Source organism: Peromyscus eremicus, chromosome 4 (genome assembly GCF_949786415.1).
Source record: "Peromyscus eremicus chromosome 4, PerEre_H2_v1, whole genome shotgun sequence".
Taxonomy (NCBI): Eukaryota; Metazoa; Chordata; class Mammalia; order Rodentia; family Cricetidae; genus Peromyscus; species Peromyscus eremicus.
In genome coordinates this window covers 45,675,133-45,689,091 of record NC_081419.1, presented here as the reverse complement: position 1 = coordinate 45,689,091, position 13,959 = coordinate 45,675,133, and the positions used below count along the sequence as shown (strand labels likewise).

Genomic DNA, 13,959 nt, shown 5'->3' with positions numbered 1-13,959 from the left:
ACATGGCTTCCTGTCACAGCAATATTGAGATGTTGTGCTATTGTTCATGAAATTCTAAGTGCCTCTGCTTAGGACTTCGTGTACTCTTCTAACTGAGTGCTCATACACTGTTTCATCATCTTGGAAATTCTAAATGAAGAATCATAGCTATCACATGCAGAATTTATTCATAGGACAGTATTTTAACTCTGTCCCATATTTATAGATGTACAAGTGCATGACTTTGTAAATGTAACTTCATAAAAAGGAAGGTTCATGCCCTATCATTTGTGTGCTCATGATTTTTTTAAATAGTATATATCAAATACTAAATGTTAATATACTGACTGAGAAAATAGGTATTTAAAATAAATTACCTAACTTAACTTTGGAAAATACTTTTTAAAACCTCAAAGTTTTTGCAATTGAATTTATAAATCAACATTTTTAATTAGCAAACACATGTAACAATTTTTTCCCACTCTTCATATCTGAAATGCCTCAGATTGAAGGCTGTTTCTACAGCAGTAGTGTTTTTAACTGTGATGAAAAATAGCCAAAATAGTCCTCTCCAATTCTTAAAAATTACTAAAATATGTCAACGTACATTATGATCAACTTAGAAAAATTCCAAGATAGAGTAATTCTCATTTCACTCAGTTCAGTATTCTTCACTTAGAAGCAGAGAATAATTAACCTCAGCCTTAATTATTTCACCTTCAGCTTAGAATCCAGTGCCCACCCTGGCTGCAGCTCATTAGGATACATGAATATTTATTGAAATGAGCCATTAAGTCTGAGACATATGGAAGGGTTCCTGTTTCTCCCAATTCCTATGTTTGATGTCCCTCCATCACTTTACTGACTCTGCATCTAGAATTCTTTTCCTTTTCCTATTTCTTCTTCTCCTCACAAATCCTTTCTTCCTCTTGTTCACTGGCTCTCACTCACATTTCAAGGACAAGTGCACCCTTCTCCAGTTAATATTCTCCTAAAATGTCTCTGGGTCCAGGCATAGTAGTGTGCTTCCTATCGCCCTCCATGGTGTATATTATCTGCTACTTGTTTTCTATGCATTTGAAAATTTGCTTAAGAGATAAACTGCTCACAGATACAGCCTTTGTCTTCAAATATTTACCATCCCAGTACTAAGAGGCAGGTTCAAGAGTACACACTCCATAAATGTTTGCTAAGTTTATGGCTGGTGCTCTTTTATTTGTCTTTAATAATATTACTTTTCTTTCCATTTCATTCATGTTTTCCCCCTTCTTTTCTATCCTAGCATAGCCTCAATCTTCCCGTGAAGTGGAGGAGGATGACCTTACCTCCTGATCCTCTTGCCTACACTTCCTGAGGCCTGGAATTGCAGGTGTGTGCCACTAGAATGTGACCACAATTCTTTAGTAACTGGATTCTAGCTGCTTCTCTAAAGCTTTGCAGAAAGACCTTATCTTTTAGTTACTTTTACATTCCTTCTTTAATTTGTGTTTTTGCATGTTTTTACTTCATTCTTCATCCTTCTCTCCTTCCATGTCATACTTTGCATCCTTTCAAAACTCATTACATCAGAGTGATAACTTTTTTTTAGCTGTTTCCTAATCTTCATTACTGGACTTCCTTTCTTTTTTTTATGATTTCCTTTCTTGAACTTAATCTTGCTAGGTTTGCATCATTAATATCTCTCCTTGTACTTCTCTGTGTAGATCAATTACCTCTTCTGTTGTGTTATTTTGGAACACTGATAGTCACGTGAGTCATGCCAGTCTGGGTAATCACATGGAGTCATAAATTCACTTTAAGATGCAGACATCTTGAGTTTCACCTTTGTACTGACATTCTAATTTCAAAACTATTATGCAATGAAACTCCCATGTAAGCATGCCTAGAATAACCAACCCTGCTGTGGTTCCCAAGTGTGGCTTCCAAGTCTTCAGGCAGCTTGATGATTCAGAGTGAAATCCTTGCTCTCTGTTGCCCTAGCTCAGTGGCTTTTTTCTATGGCAGGACTAAATAATACCCTGTAGTTCATGATGCAGAGTTGAAAACCAAGGAAGGAAGATTTTCCCATACTTGGCGTTGGGGATAGGGGTTGCTATAAGGATCTTATAGCTGTATGTTTGCTCTAATCTTAAGTGACTGCAAAGAACCCAAGAATAAGCTCAATCCCGTTTTAGGGAAGTGATTGCTCAGACTTTTCTTCCAATTTCACTGAGTATATTTGTTTTCAACAACATATAAGTCACATATTTTTTTAAGTGAACAAAACCAAAATATTTTATTTAAGCCATTGCTGAAACATTATTTTTCACTGGGGCTGATTATCATGTTCTAATTTTAATGCTGCCTCTTCCCCTTGCTCCTAGCTTCCTTTCTTTTTATTACTATCATTTCGATATATCATTTTTTCTTATTGCTGTTATCCATTGTGTCTGCTCTACTGTTAAAGTATAAGTTATGTAAAAGGGGGTTTACTTTTATGCATTTTCTGTTTTACTAATTCATTTTCCAAACACCTAGCACAGTACCTGGCATATGTAGGTACTGAAAATGTTGATTTAGTGAGCGCTTAGGGAGTGGACAAGTGATGCCATGCTTAAATCATTTTGTGAAATAAATGTTTATTTTTTATATTTTTCCACCAGAGTATTGAAAATATGTTTAGCTTTTTGTAACTTTAAGCATGAATGGTTTCAAGAGATATTTATGGGTGTTCCCTGTTGTGATGGCATCATACTTTAAAATTAAGTATGACCATGCACATACTCAGAATGAGTTCCTGGATTTTGATTATTAACCAGTGGACACTTTCCAGCATTCCAAAGTACTGACTTGTAGTTACCATGTGAATACTTTATGAATAGTCCTTTCATTACCTATTGCTAGGAATAGCTAACTCTCAGCTATTCCTTCTGACTGGGTTCATGATTTCACTCTGAAATTTGCATTTACTCACTGACTATGTCTGATAGTGACTAAAAAGTACATAGGGAAATTAGTGAAAAACTTCAGGTGAATCCATTTTAAGAAAGCACTAAGAGGGCTTGGGATATAGACTGCTGTCTGGCATGCTGGGGCCCTGGGTTCCATCTTCAGAACCACCAAAGAGGAAAAAAAGAAAGAGGGAAATAAACAAAATTGGCCAAGCAAAGCAACTGAATGTGATTACTGATAAGAAAAAAACAATCTTTACTTTGTATGACCCATGTACAATATTTTTTCTTACTGAAATATATATGATGTGGATTTTAAAAGATAGGAAACTACCTGAGATTTTCAATAAAAGCTGAGGGTGTAGCTAGAGTTTTCCTGCCTTGCCCACAGTCAGGACAAATCTCTGTCACCCACCAGTCTCACAGCCGATCAGACCCAACCAAGTAAACACAGAGACTTATATTGCTTACAAACTGTATGGCCGTGGCAGGCTTCTTGCTAACTGTTCTTATATCTTAAATTAATCCATTTCCATAAATCTATACCTTGCCACGTGGCTCGTGGCTTACTGGCATCTTCACATGCTGCTTGTCATGGCGGCAGCTGGCAGTGACTCTCCCCCTCAGCCTTCCACTTCCCAGAATTCTCCTCTCTCCTTGACCTGCCTATACTTCCTGCCTGGCCACTGGCCAATCAGTGTTTTATTTATACAGAATGATATCCACAGCATGAGGGGTTAAGCAAAATATCCTGAAATAAGTATTGGGTGGGTGTTGGATCAAATACACTATATTCAGAAGTGGTGTCTCAAAGCCTGTGCTCTGGGTGTTTTTGAGAGGAGAGAATCAGTCATCACTGACCAAATGCTGCCAGTGGTTTTCTCCGAAGCTGCTCTATGACTCAATATCTGATTTATTTATGTTTCCGACTGAAGTCTTTTTAATAAAGGTGTGGTTATTAATTTTCACATATCCTATTACTCAGTTTCATTTAACTTTGTTTTGACCTTCAGTGTTTAGGAAGTGGTTTCCTTTCTGATCCACACAGAGTCACATAATCAAGACAATAAGCTGTAGAATTGGTGCTACAGAGAACTGCAAAGACTGACAATGGGTATTTCTTCCTATGATAAAACCAGTGGGTTTTGGTGCATTGCAAATGGAACTCAGAGAAAGCTCTCTTTTCTTGACTTTAGAATTAGAAAATACTATAGAGAAGAGACTATTATCAGCAATACTTAAAGCAGCATTTTAATATATGGATTGCTGCTACTTATTTATCCATGTTACTGAAGAGTTCTCTTTCTACTTACCTGGCATACAATTTTTTTTTCATTTTATATACCAATCACAGATCCCTCTCTCTTTCCTTCTCCCACCCACCAGCCTTCCCTCTCCTTGCCTCAACCCACTCCCTATTCCCTCCTCTAACAAGGTAAGGCTTCCCATGGGGAGTCAGCAGAGCCTCTGGTACATTCAGTAGAGGCAGGACCAAGCCCTTCTCCCTACATCTAGGCTGTGCAAGGTGTCCCACTATAGGTGGTGGGCTCCAAAAACCCAGCTCTTGTACCAGGGATGGATCCTGATCCTCCTGCTAGGGGGTCCCTTAAGCAGACAAAGATACACAACTGTCTCGCTTATGCAGAGGGCCTAGTCTGGTCCTATAGAGGTTCCACAGCTGTTGGTCTAAAATTCATGAGCTCCCCACTAGTTGGGTTTGGTTGTCTTTGGAGTTTTCACCATCATGAGAGAAGCACCAGGCCGAGCTCCAGGAGTCCTGCATACAATTTTAAATGCACATTTTTCATGTAAAGGAAATGAGATGAGTAACTAGCATCTTACTGCCTTCATTTGGGAAGATGGACAGTGAGTTCCTTGGAAATACACTGACCTCTAACAATGCTGATCACGCACTCTCACTAGGAAGGTCAATAGGTTTCATAAAGGGATCTGAGTATGATCTACTTCTCAAAGGCATCATAGCTACTTGACTAGCAGTTACCACCAACAAAGAAATAAAACATTATTCTTACAATTGTTTAGTAAATTTTTATTAATCAGTAGTACTATAAAACATACGATTTTAAAGGAAAAACAAGATATGAAATAAAAACCTTTGTTTAAATGTCTGAGAAACATTAATACCCAGAAGAATCCCATTATGTAAAAAGTAGAATAAAATTGACAAGAACAAAATATTCAGTTTGCAAAATCATTCAGAGATGAATGACAATTATAATAATAAAGATGAGTTTAGCTGTAATGAAGCAGAATAAAAAGAAATGCAGCAGGTAATTCCCAAGGCTTGTAACAAAAGCCCCAAGTTAGTGGCTTTGAATATATATTTTATCTGTCAGCATTTCACATTGATGATTTAGAAGATTAAAGTTAAAACTATGATTTAAAGAATAAAAGTAAAAAGCAATTGTCATATAAATAATGCCAGATAATATAAGCTTGATGAGGATTATTTAATTACCCATGTTATTTGGAGTATCATTTGATTTAGAGAGTTTTGTTTGATAAACATGTGTCTCTTGGACGGTCATTTTCTGACATTTTTCTAAACTAGGCTAAAACGTCTGGGCCCATGTGATACATTTTTCTCCGTCTCCCAGGGAGCATGCCACCATTACCCACTTCTACCAGTAAAACTATAGAATCATTTTTGTTCTACATACAGACAGATAAAATTTTAGTTTTCAGACTTGCACTATATACCGTTCCACTTGCTAGTTGAAGGTTGTCACAATAAAGGTTATGTACCCTTGTTGAAATTCTAGAGACTACAATGTTGTGGAATAGGGAAGATTCTCCCAGATTTTAAAACATTTGCAAGTACATAATGAGACATCTTAGATATAGGACCAAAATTTAGGCAGAAAAGTCTTTATGTCTTGTATACATTTTTATACACACTTTTGAAAATAGTTTTACAAAACATTTTCAATGATTTCATGAGGTTAGTTGTGGAATCTTCCACTTATAGTATCTTCTGTGGAGATATTTCCTCCAAATTAAAATATTGCTGCCTAGATCAAAGAAGGAAGCTTTTAAGACTTAAGATTCCTTAAGGGAATGAAACTCACAAGTTTCAGAAAGCTCACTGAACTTACAAGACTAATGAGACCCCACATTATATTTAAATAAGCAGTAAACCACGGATGGGAGAAAGGAGCCTCTTTGGTGGAAAGGCCTGAAAACGGGACCAGGGGCTCTAGGGATGCAGCTTTGCAAGTCTTCATGTGTACTGGTGTGGGTTTTAGTGATGCCGCTTTTTGAGTCATTCATGCATTCATGTTTTGCTGTACATAAACCTAGTAGTGTCACTGCTTCATTAAGATACACTTGGGTGGAATTGTTGCTTTGCTCTCATTAGTGACTGAACTGGGATAAGAGATATTTTTTCCCATCTGCCCAGGAAACATCAAGCAACTGTGGCACTCAATGGATGGGAGAAGGTCAATAATGGTTGATAGAGGAATGACATTTTATTCAACCCTGGAGACATGGATAATTTCCCCATACTCCAGAGAATAACTTTCTATCCACACTCAGAAAAGAAATGCTAATTAAAGTTAATGGGTCATACATGAAAGGAAGACAGAGGAGGAGGAGGTAGACTTCTTCAGAAGGGTTTCAGCGGGAGACAGAGGGACATGAGGGATTGACTAGAGGTTGAAAAGGGTGAAATTCACTATGTAAATCAATAACATTGTCAAACAACAATAAAAGATGCATAGTATCTATCATATAGTACTCAACATAGTACTATATATTTGTTGACTATGTTCATTAGTTAGAGACAGAAAAGTAAACAATAAATGTGTGTTTGGTCATTTGAAAATTTGAAATGTGAAGCACTTTGGGTTTTAGAAAGTTTTATTAAAGATGTTTAATTTTCTTCTCTTTCCAACAGACAGAGACTACTACAGAAAGCCACATGCAATCAAGATGTAGTATTGTGGAGCAGAGTTCCAATGAATAGACACATTTAGAAAATATTCCTGTGTGGTGATATTTTATTTGTGCTGAAATGTGGTGATATTTTATTTGTGCATTAATAAATAAAGCTTGCCTGGAGATCAGGGGGAAAGGCCAGCCATTTCAAATAAACAAAGAAGTCAGGCAGCACACACATTAATCCCTTAGCAGGCAGGATCTCTGTGTGTTCAAGGCCATACTAGGGAACAGAGCCAAGTGTGGTGACACAGGCCTTTATCCCAGTACCAACCATAGAGACCGGGAGGTCTTTTCAGACAGACAGTGACAGAGCTGTGAAGGAAGAGGAAATGAAGTAGCTGGGCTAAGAGCCAATGAGAGGGCAGAAAGGCAAGGCATATAAGCCTGGGTAGACAGGAAATCACTCTCTCTTTGGAAGCTGCAGAGTTGGTGAGGTTAGCTGGTGGCTTTCCGTATTTCCCTGATCTCTCTTAGGCTTCAACCCAAATTTCTGGCTCGGTGTTTTTTTATTTAATAAGACCATTTTAGAAATTCATCTACACTCCTGTACTGAAGGCTCAGGGACATGCAGAAGAGGGGATAGAAAGAATTTAAGAACCAGAGGACCAGGGAGTTTGCTGTGAGATTGTGTCTTCTAGTAATATCATAAGCTACTCTCATAATGCCTCACCAAAATGGCTTCCCAAATGTGAGCTGGACAAGAATGACACCAACAGACATGCCGAAGTGTATGGGAGCAAAAGCTCAAAAGAACTTAACCCTGCACAAAGAATTAGGGGCAACTAAGGGATGCTGGGAGTCAGAGAAATAACCTTCCCAGGGAAGAGCACACAATTGCTTGTCAAGTACCCAATAATCAGCTCTAAAAACATGTGTAGGAATAATATTATGTATACCGATCAGGTTTTATACACACACACACACAAATATACATACATACACACACACACACATATACATATATGTATACATATATATGTATGTATATATACATATATATGTATATATATATGTCATTCTGAGCTGGAGTTATCAATTACATTGCTTACTAAAATTTAGAACTATAAGATATCAGGTATCCAATATCACACTTATGTTATAAGTATAATTATATATAATTATGTAATTATAATTACAAAAGTTTGTATACATGTATGGATTTAAACACACACACACACACACACACACACACACACAAACACACACACTTAGTATATTATATATTTGCAGGTAACAACAATTAAAAACCAAAGAGGCCATGAATTTGAAAGAAAGTATGCATATATGGTAGAGTTTGAAGGGAGGAAAGGAAGAGAAAAATGTTTATATTATAATCTCACAAATAAAAAGAAAAACATGTTATTTCTATACAATCGAAAGAATTCATTCTAATTGTTTTTCTCCCATATCTATATCATTGCCCAAACTCATCAAACTACAGATTTTTCAAGTTATATGTTTAAATTTATTGTTAAATCTTCTGAGAGGCATTACAAAAACTAGCTGATAGAGTCTGCCTCAAAGAAAGTGTTAATAGAATGTACCAACACAAACGCTTTGCTTCACCTTATTTCATAAGTGAGGAAAGTGGAACAAACCGAATAGATGGTGAAGGAAATGAAATACATGCTGGGAATCCAGGAGAACATTATTAAGTATAGAAATTGAGGGTAGTGAACAAGTACATATCTGTGCTTCTCAGGTCCTGTAGATGTTTGGAATTAATCCAACAACTATTGATCATTCTGTGATGGAGTTATTAATGTCATTGTTTATTAAAATTTAAAATTGTAAGTTACAGGTATTCAATATTATTCTTGTGTTACAAGTACACTTATATACATATGCATATAATTATGCACTTATAATTACAAAAGTTTATGAAAGAATAATAAGTAAGTACTGATTTAATCATGGTATCTTTATGCCTAATTAATTACATGCTTAAATAGTTTTTGAACACATTAGAGCAGTGATTCTCAGCCTTCCTAAGGCTGTGCCTCTTTAATACAGTTCCTCATGTTGTAATGACCTCAAACCATAAAATTATTTCATTTCTACTGTAATTTTTCTACTGTTATGACTCATAAGGTAAATATTTGATATGCTGGATATCTGACATGTGACCTGTGTAAGAGGGTTGTTTGATCCACAAAGAGGTTGTGAGCTCCAGGTTGAAAACAGCTGCTTTAGAGTAAGTCACACAGTCAAACTCTGGAAAGTGTCCATTTTCATACTATCCAGGCAAATATGTTTATGTGCATGGAATAAAACAAATCTTTACATCAGGGAAGCATTGACTATAGACTCTAATCGTGTAGGTTTTGTCCATCTTAGTAATGCTAATCAATGTAAAATAAGTTAGATATTAAAACAATTTATAACTATGACATCAGAGTCAGATTTATAGACACCAGGAAAGTATTCAAAGGAAGTCATAATGAAAGAAAGTTCTTTATTTAAAAAAATAGTATATAAGATTGAGGTTCTTTTGCAGTAACAATAAAATAAAATCAAAATTATCAGTGTTTACTCTTATTACATTTTAAACTTTTTGGGTTTTAATGTTTAGTTCTTGATATTTCAATATATTTGAAATTTTAACACAAAACTTATTATGACCTCAGAACCCAGCATGGCAAGGGAACTGGCCCTGAAGTAACACTCCTAAATAGATAGCTATTGTCACCTGATAGCTTCTGGGGTGTGGAGATTCTTCTAAGAGTGTAGCCTCCAGAAAGTTAACTACACTCCAGCAGAAGGCCACACACCCAAGAATATTTAGGCAGCACAGATTGGACTTCATGGAATCAAAAAAAAAAGGACACAAGCTTGGTGTGGTAGGAAGGAGAGTGGATCTGGCAGGAACTGGGGGGAGAGGGATCAAACATCTTATATGAAATCCTTGAAGAACTAATCAAATATACTAAAAAGCACATTTGTCATGCTTGACAACAAATAAAACCCTGCATAATGCCATCTCTAAGGTTATAAAATCAAGACATTATTGAAAGCCTTTGCTTGGGAAGTGAAGAACACAATGGTGAGCAGATGGAGTGAGCAGAGTTGACGGTCTCATAATTTCCATCACCAGTCAGCCTCAGTTTTCCCTCCCATGCTAATATCTCGATAGGCTAGCAATAGCAGAACCTGCCCCACCCCCCAAAGCTTCCTTTTTGAACCTTTGCTAATCTATTTTTCTTGTCTTTCACTAGCATTCAACCTAGTGCAGATTAAGTTTAATCACGGGCTAAATATACTAGGAGAAAAGTCTTAAAGGTTGATATTTAATTGAATTAGGATATCACTTGGGTATACCAAAATGAACTTAAAATGAATAGAGATGGAGATACCAATTTGTATGCATTTAAATACCCATCCATCATTAGCAAATCTCCCTTTCCTCTTCCCACACCCACTGCCCACTCTAAATTACATACTTAAGCTAAATGGAAACATAATGGGCTGAGCCATATGTAAATTACCCTAAGGATCAGCCTGTACTGTCACAAAATACAGCTTCTTAAGATTTAATGTTACACGAGGACCACTCAAGATTGTGTAGGACTATTGTGTGCCCAAGAATTCTGCATCTCTAATAACATTCTAGGTGATGCTTATAGAGTGACTCACAAAAAACATTTTTTAAAGAGAAAGGCTTTCAAGCAAAGACTGTCAAGCTTTCCCCAAACTATAAAGTGGAACATTCCATAGACTAGTCTCTATTGCTCATAGGAGCTGAAAATGTGACAGTTTGCTATACATATTCCAGTTGTCAGCCTCAAAGCAAAAATAATTGTGACTTTCAATAACTAGTATAAAACACACAGTATGGATTACTGTGGATTATAGATTTAAGGCTGAAAAAAATCCCGAACAAGTCTCATCATAACTGATAAAAGACAACTGTACTTTTAAATAAATGATTACCATTGTTAAAAATATATTAGCAGTTCAATTGCTAACATATGAGCTACTAATATTTAATAGCATTTGTAAATCATTTACCAAATTTATGTGTTTTTCTCCTACAATGTGACAATGTCATCTCTCTTTTTATTCCAAGTTCATTAGGCATATTTAATCTAGTTGTCTGGAAAAGATACTCGGGACATCGTTATTTACTGTTTTATTTTGCACTGACAGTTACATATATTTTTACCTTTTTATAACCCAGAGAAAAAGAAAATATGATTTTTATATTTTCACAAAAGGAAAAGCCAGATAATGGTAAAATTCATGGTTTCAAAACCTAATATTGAAAATAAAATGTTAACTTGAAAAATACATTTCAATGGATAGTGAAGCATAAGCATATAGTGTTGCTTATCCCTAAATTATGTTTTTATTCTATATGTTTTCATCATTTTTCTTGATAAATTTTATTTGAAACACTTTTATATCTCCTTTATCAAGCTCTCATTTTGCAGAGTTGAATATCAGAAAATATATCAAGATATTTGTGCTAACCTTCAACGCTGTGGCTATGGCCACTCTTGGGTGACATCTTGTGCAAAGATGTATCTTCACTTTTCAGGTCTGAATCTTCCGCAGAATCATCTGCCTGGCTCTCAGGATGACTCCTAAATGTTGGTGAACACAGACTTCGTCCAATTTCCACTTCCTGTTAGGAAACATTAAAGGCACACATTTTAAAAGCTATCAGTGGGGAACAGCTGTGGTTTTCAGAGGTTTAGAAAGCGGGAATGAGGGAAAGAGGGATTTGTAGCATGAGTGATGTTTTCCAATATGCTTTGGGGAAAATTTTGATAACTTTGCCAAGAACTGCAAACACACATCTGACGCTTAGTTACTTCTCTGCCCTGGGTTCCACTTCTGAATTAGCTTTTCTTTTATGTATGTGTTCTCTCCTTCTCATAAAGTGAAAATAAGGGTCACAATACAGCGTAATATATGTTAATAGATGCAACTTCCTGGGTCTGAGAAATGTCAATGAGAGACTTTCAGAAAATAGCCATATATCAAAATTATATGCTAAAGACAGAAGGAAATGAGTTTTTTTAATGTCATGCTCACCCTATAATGATAATCTTAGCAATTACAGAGCTTCCAAATTACAAACACATTCAACCACCATATAGTGAGTACAGTTTGTCAGTTCAGAAAGATTATGAAATTGCTTCTTTCAGATAGTAATCAAGAGTGCAGTGATAAAAGATTCCCAAAGAAAAAGGCAAACATATTTAAACATAGATTCTAGCACTCCACATTTTATAGATTGAGTAATATAAGCAAACAGACCAAGCCCATAACACTAAATAACTTAATGTTAATATTAATAATTAATATTATAGAAGATGGGAAATGAATAAAGACAGTTCAAGAAATTATGTAATTTTAAATTATGTAATTTAGAAATTATGTGATTTAAAAATAATACAAAATTATGTAATTTAAATCAATTACTACACTGAAAACATTTTAATAGCTACTTATACATTTTAGATGTTTGAAACAGTGGCTACATTTCTAACCAATAGGCATTCAAACAATTCTGCAAGTGTCCTGCTGTGGGATGGTCTGTATATCAAATGTGTTGTTGATTGGTCAATAAATAAATCACTGATTGGCCAGTGGCCAGGCAGGAAGTATAAGCGGGACTAACAGAGGAGAATTGAGAGAACAGGAAGCTGGGTGAGAGAGACACTGCCAGCAGCCACCATGACAAGCCGCATGTGAAGATGCCGGTAAGCCACGAGCCACGTGGCAAGGTATAGATTTATGGAAATGGATTAATTTAAGCTGTAAGAACAGTTAGCAAGAAGCCTGCCACAGCCATACAGTTTGTAAGCAATATAAGTCTCTGTGTTTACTTGGTTGGGTCTGAGGGGCTGTGGGACTGGCAGGTGAGAGAGATTTGCTTTGACCGTGGGCCAGGCAGGAAAACTCTAGCTACACTGTCCTTCACTTTTAAAGCATTGTCCTGCAAGAGTCAAGTTGGAAAATTTTAAAACATTTCCCAGATACATAAATTTTTAATTTTAATTCCATGGTTAGGAAAAGCGACACCTGGAAAAACAATGTTAGTATGTTTTCTAGTCACACATCTATAGAACAGTTATTTTATTATTAAACATTCCCAAAATATGTAATATATAGGCTTCATTAATGTGGCCTTTAAGTGGACTAAATCATTTACAGAAGAAATCAGGAAAAGACGTTTATATTTTTCAAAGCATTGCTCTTAATAATAGTGCTTCCATGAATTATTAAATATCCAAATGTTACGAGCTTGTATTGATGCATAATGCTGAAGCAGATGCCAGCCATGTCAAAATGAAAATGAATACCCCCAAAAGGATATTCTTGATCAGAAAAAAAAGTTATAATTTGAAAAAGGATTGAAAGATGAACATGGTCTATGGACTGAGATTGATGACTTGAAAGAATAATCTTAATTTCATGTAGAAACACAAAAATGTGATTTGGTGACATTGTTTAAGCCAGTGATGAATGTGATTTATACACTACTGATATTTTCAATTTGGAATTTGCTGTATTTAGAGTGTGTCATACACTGAGGTTAAAGAATGGCACTGACATTTCCCATGTTAATGTAGCGGGCCTATATCAGAGCATCAGTCACCATAACCTATCATTCTGATCTATATTCTTCAGGGCCATGATAAATGGTAAAAAAGTATCTTAGATGAGATTGTACTGAGCTGTCTCTAATCAAAGCAGTGATCTGGATTAATTCCTTTTAATCTGTTTTATGCACTGAACTCTACTTGAGTTATTATGAGCAAAACTCCATGTGCTTAAATAAGTGCATAAATGCCTGTTTGGAAAAAAAAATAAATGAAACACTTAACAATGAAGAGTTTTGAGTCAAGCCTACCATGGGCTGCCGAGTAGCTACAGGTCCCTTACCAAGCACCTTGCCAGTTCTGGGACTAAGTAGTGAATTTCAAGTTCAACAACTCTATCATCTGAATTTTATTTTTCTTGAGGTTAAAAAAAATAGAAAGAAATACTACCCACATTTGTGGTTTCCATCCTGATAAGTGTCAAAGTATAATAAATCACATAAAACTTTCTACAGACACGTAGAATTATACAATTC

At 35.8% G+C, this 13,959-nt stretch overlaps 1 protein-coding gene across 1 annotated transcript in view; it reads right to left on the bottom strand.

Moving 5' to 3' along the window:
* Xirp2 (xin actin binding repeat containing 2) overlaps positions 1-11,496 on the bottom strand; it is a 115,227-nt gene extending 103,731 nt beyond the window's left edge. The window contains exon 1 of the mRNA XM_059260603.1: positions 11,343-11,496. Coding sequence (XP_059116586.1) covers positions 11,343-11,379 — 37 coding nt within the window. The 5' untranslated portion in view covers positions 11,380-11,496. The remainder of the gene's footprint in view (positions 1-11,342) is intronic.
* Between the last annotated feature and the right edge of the window lie 2,463 nt (positions 11,497-13,959).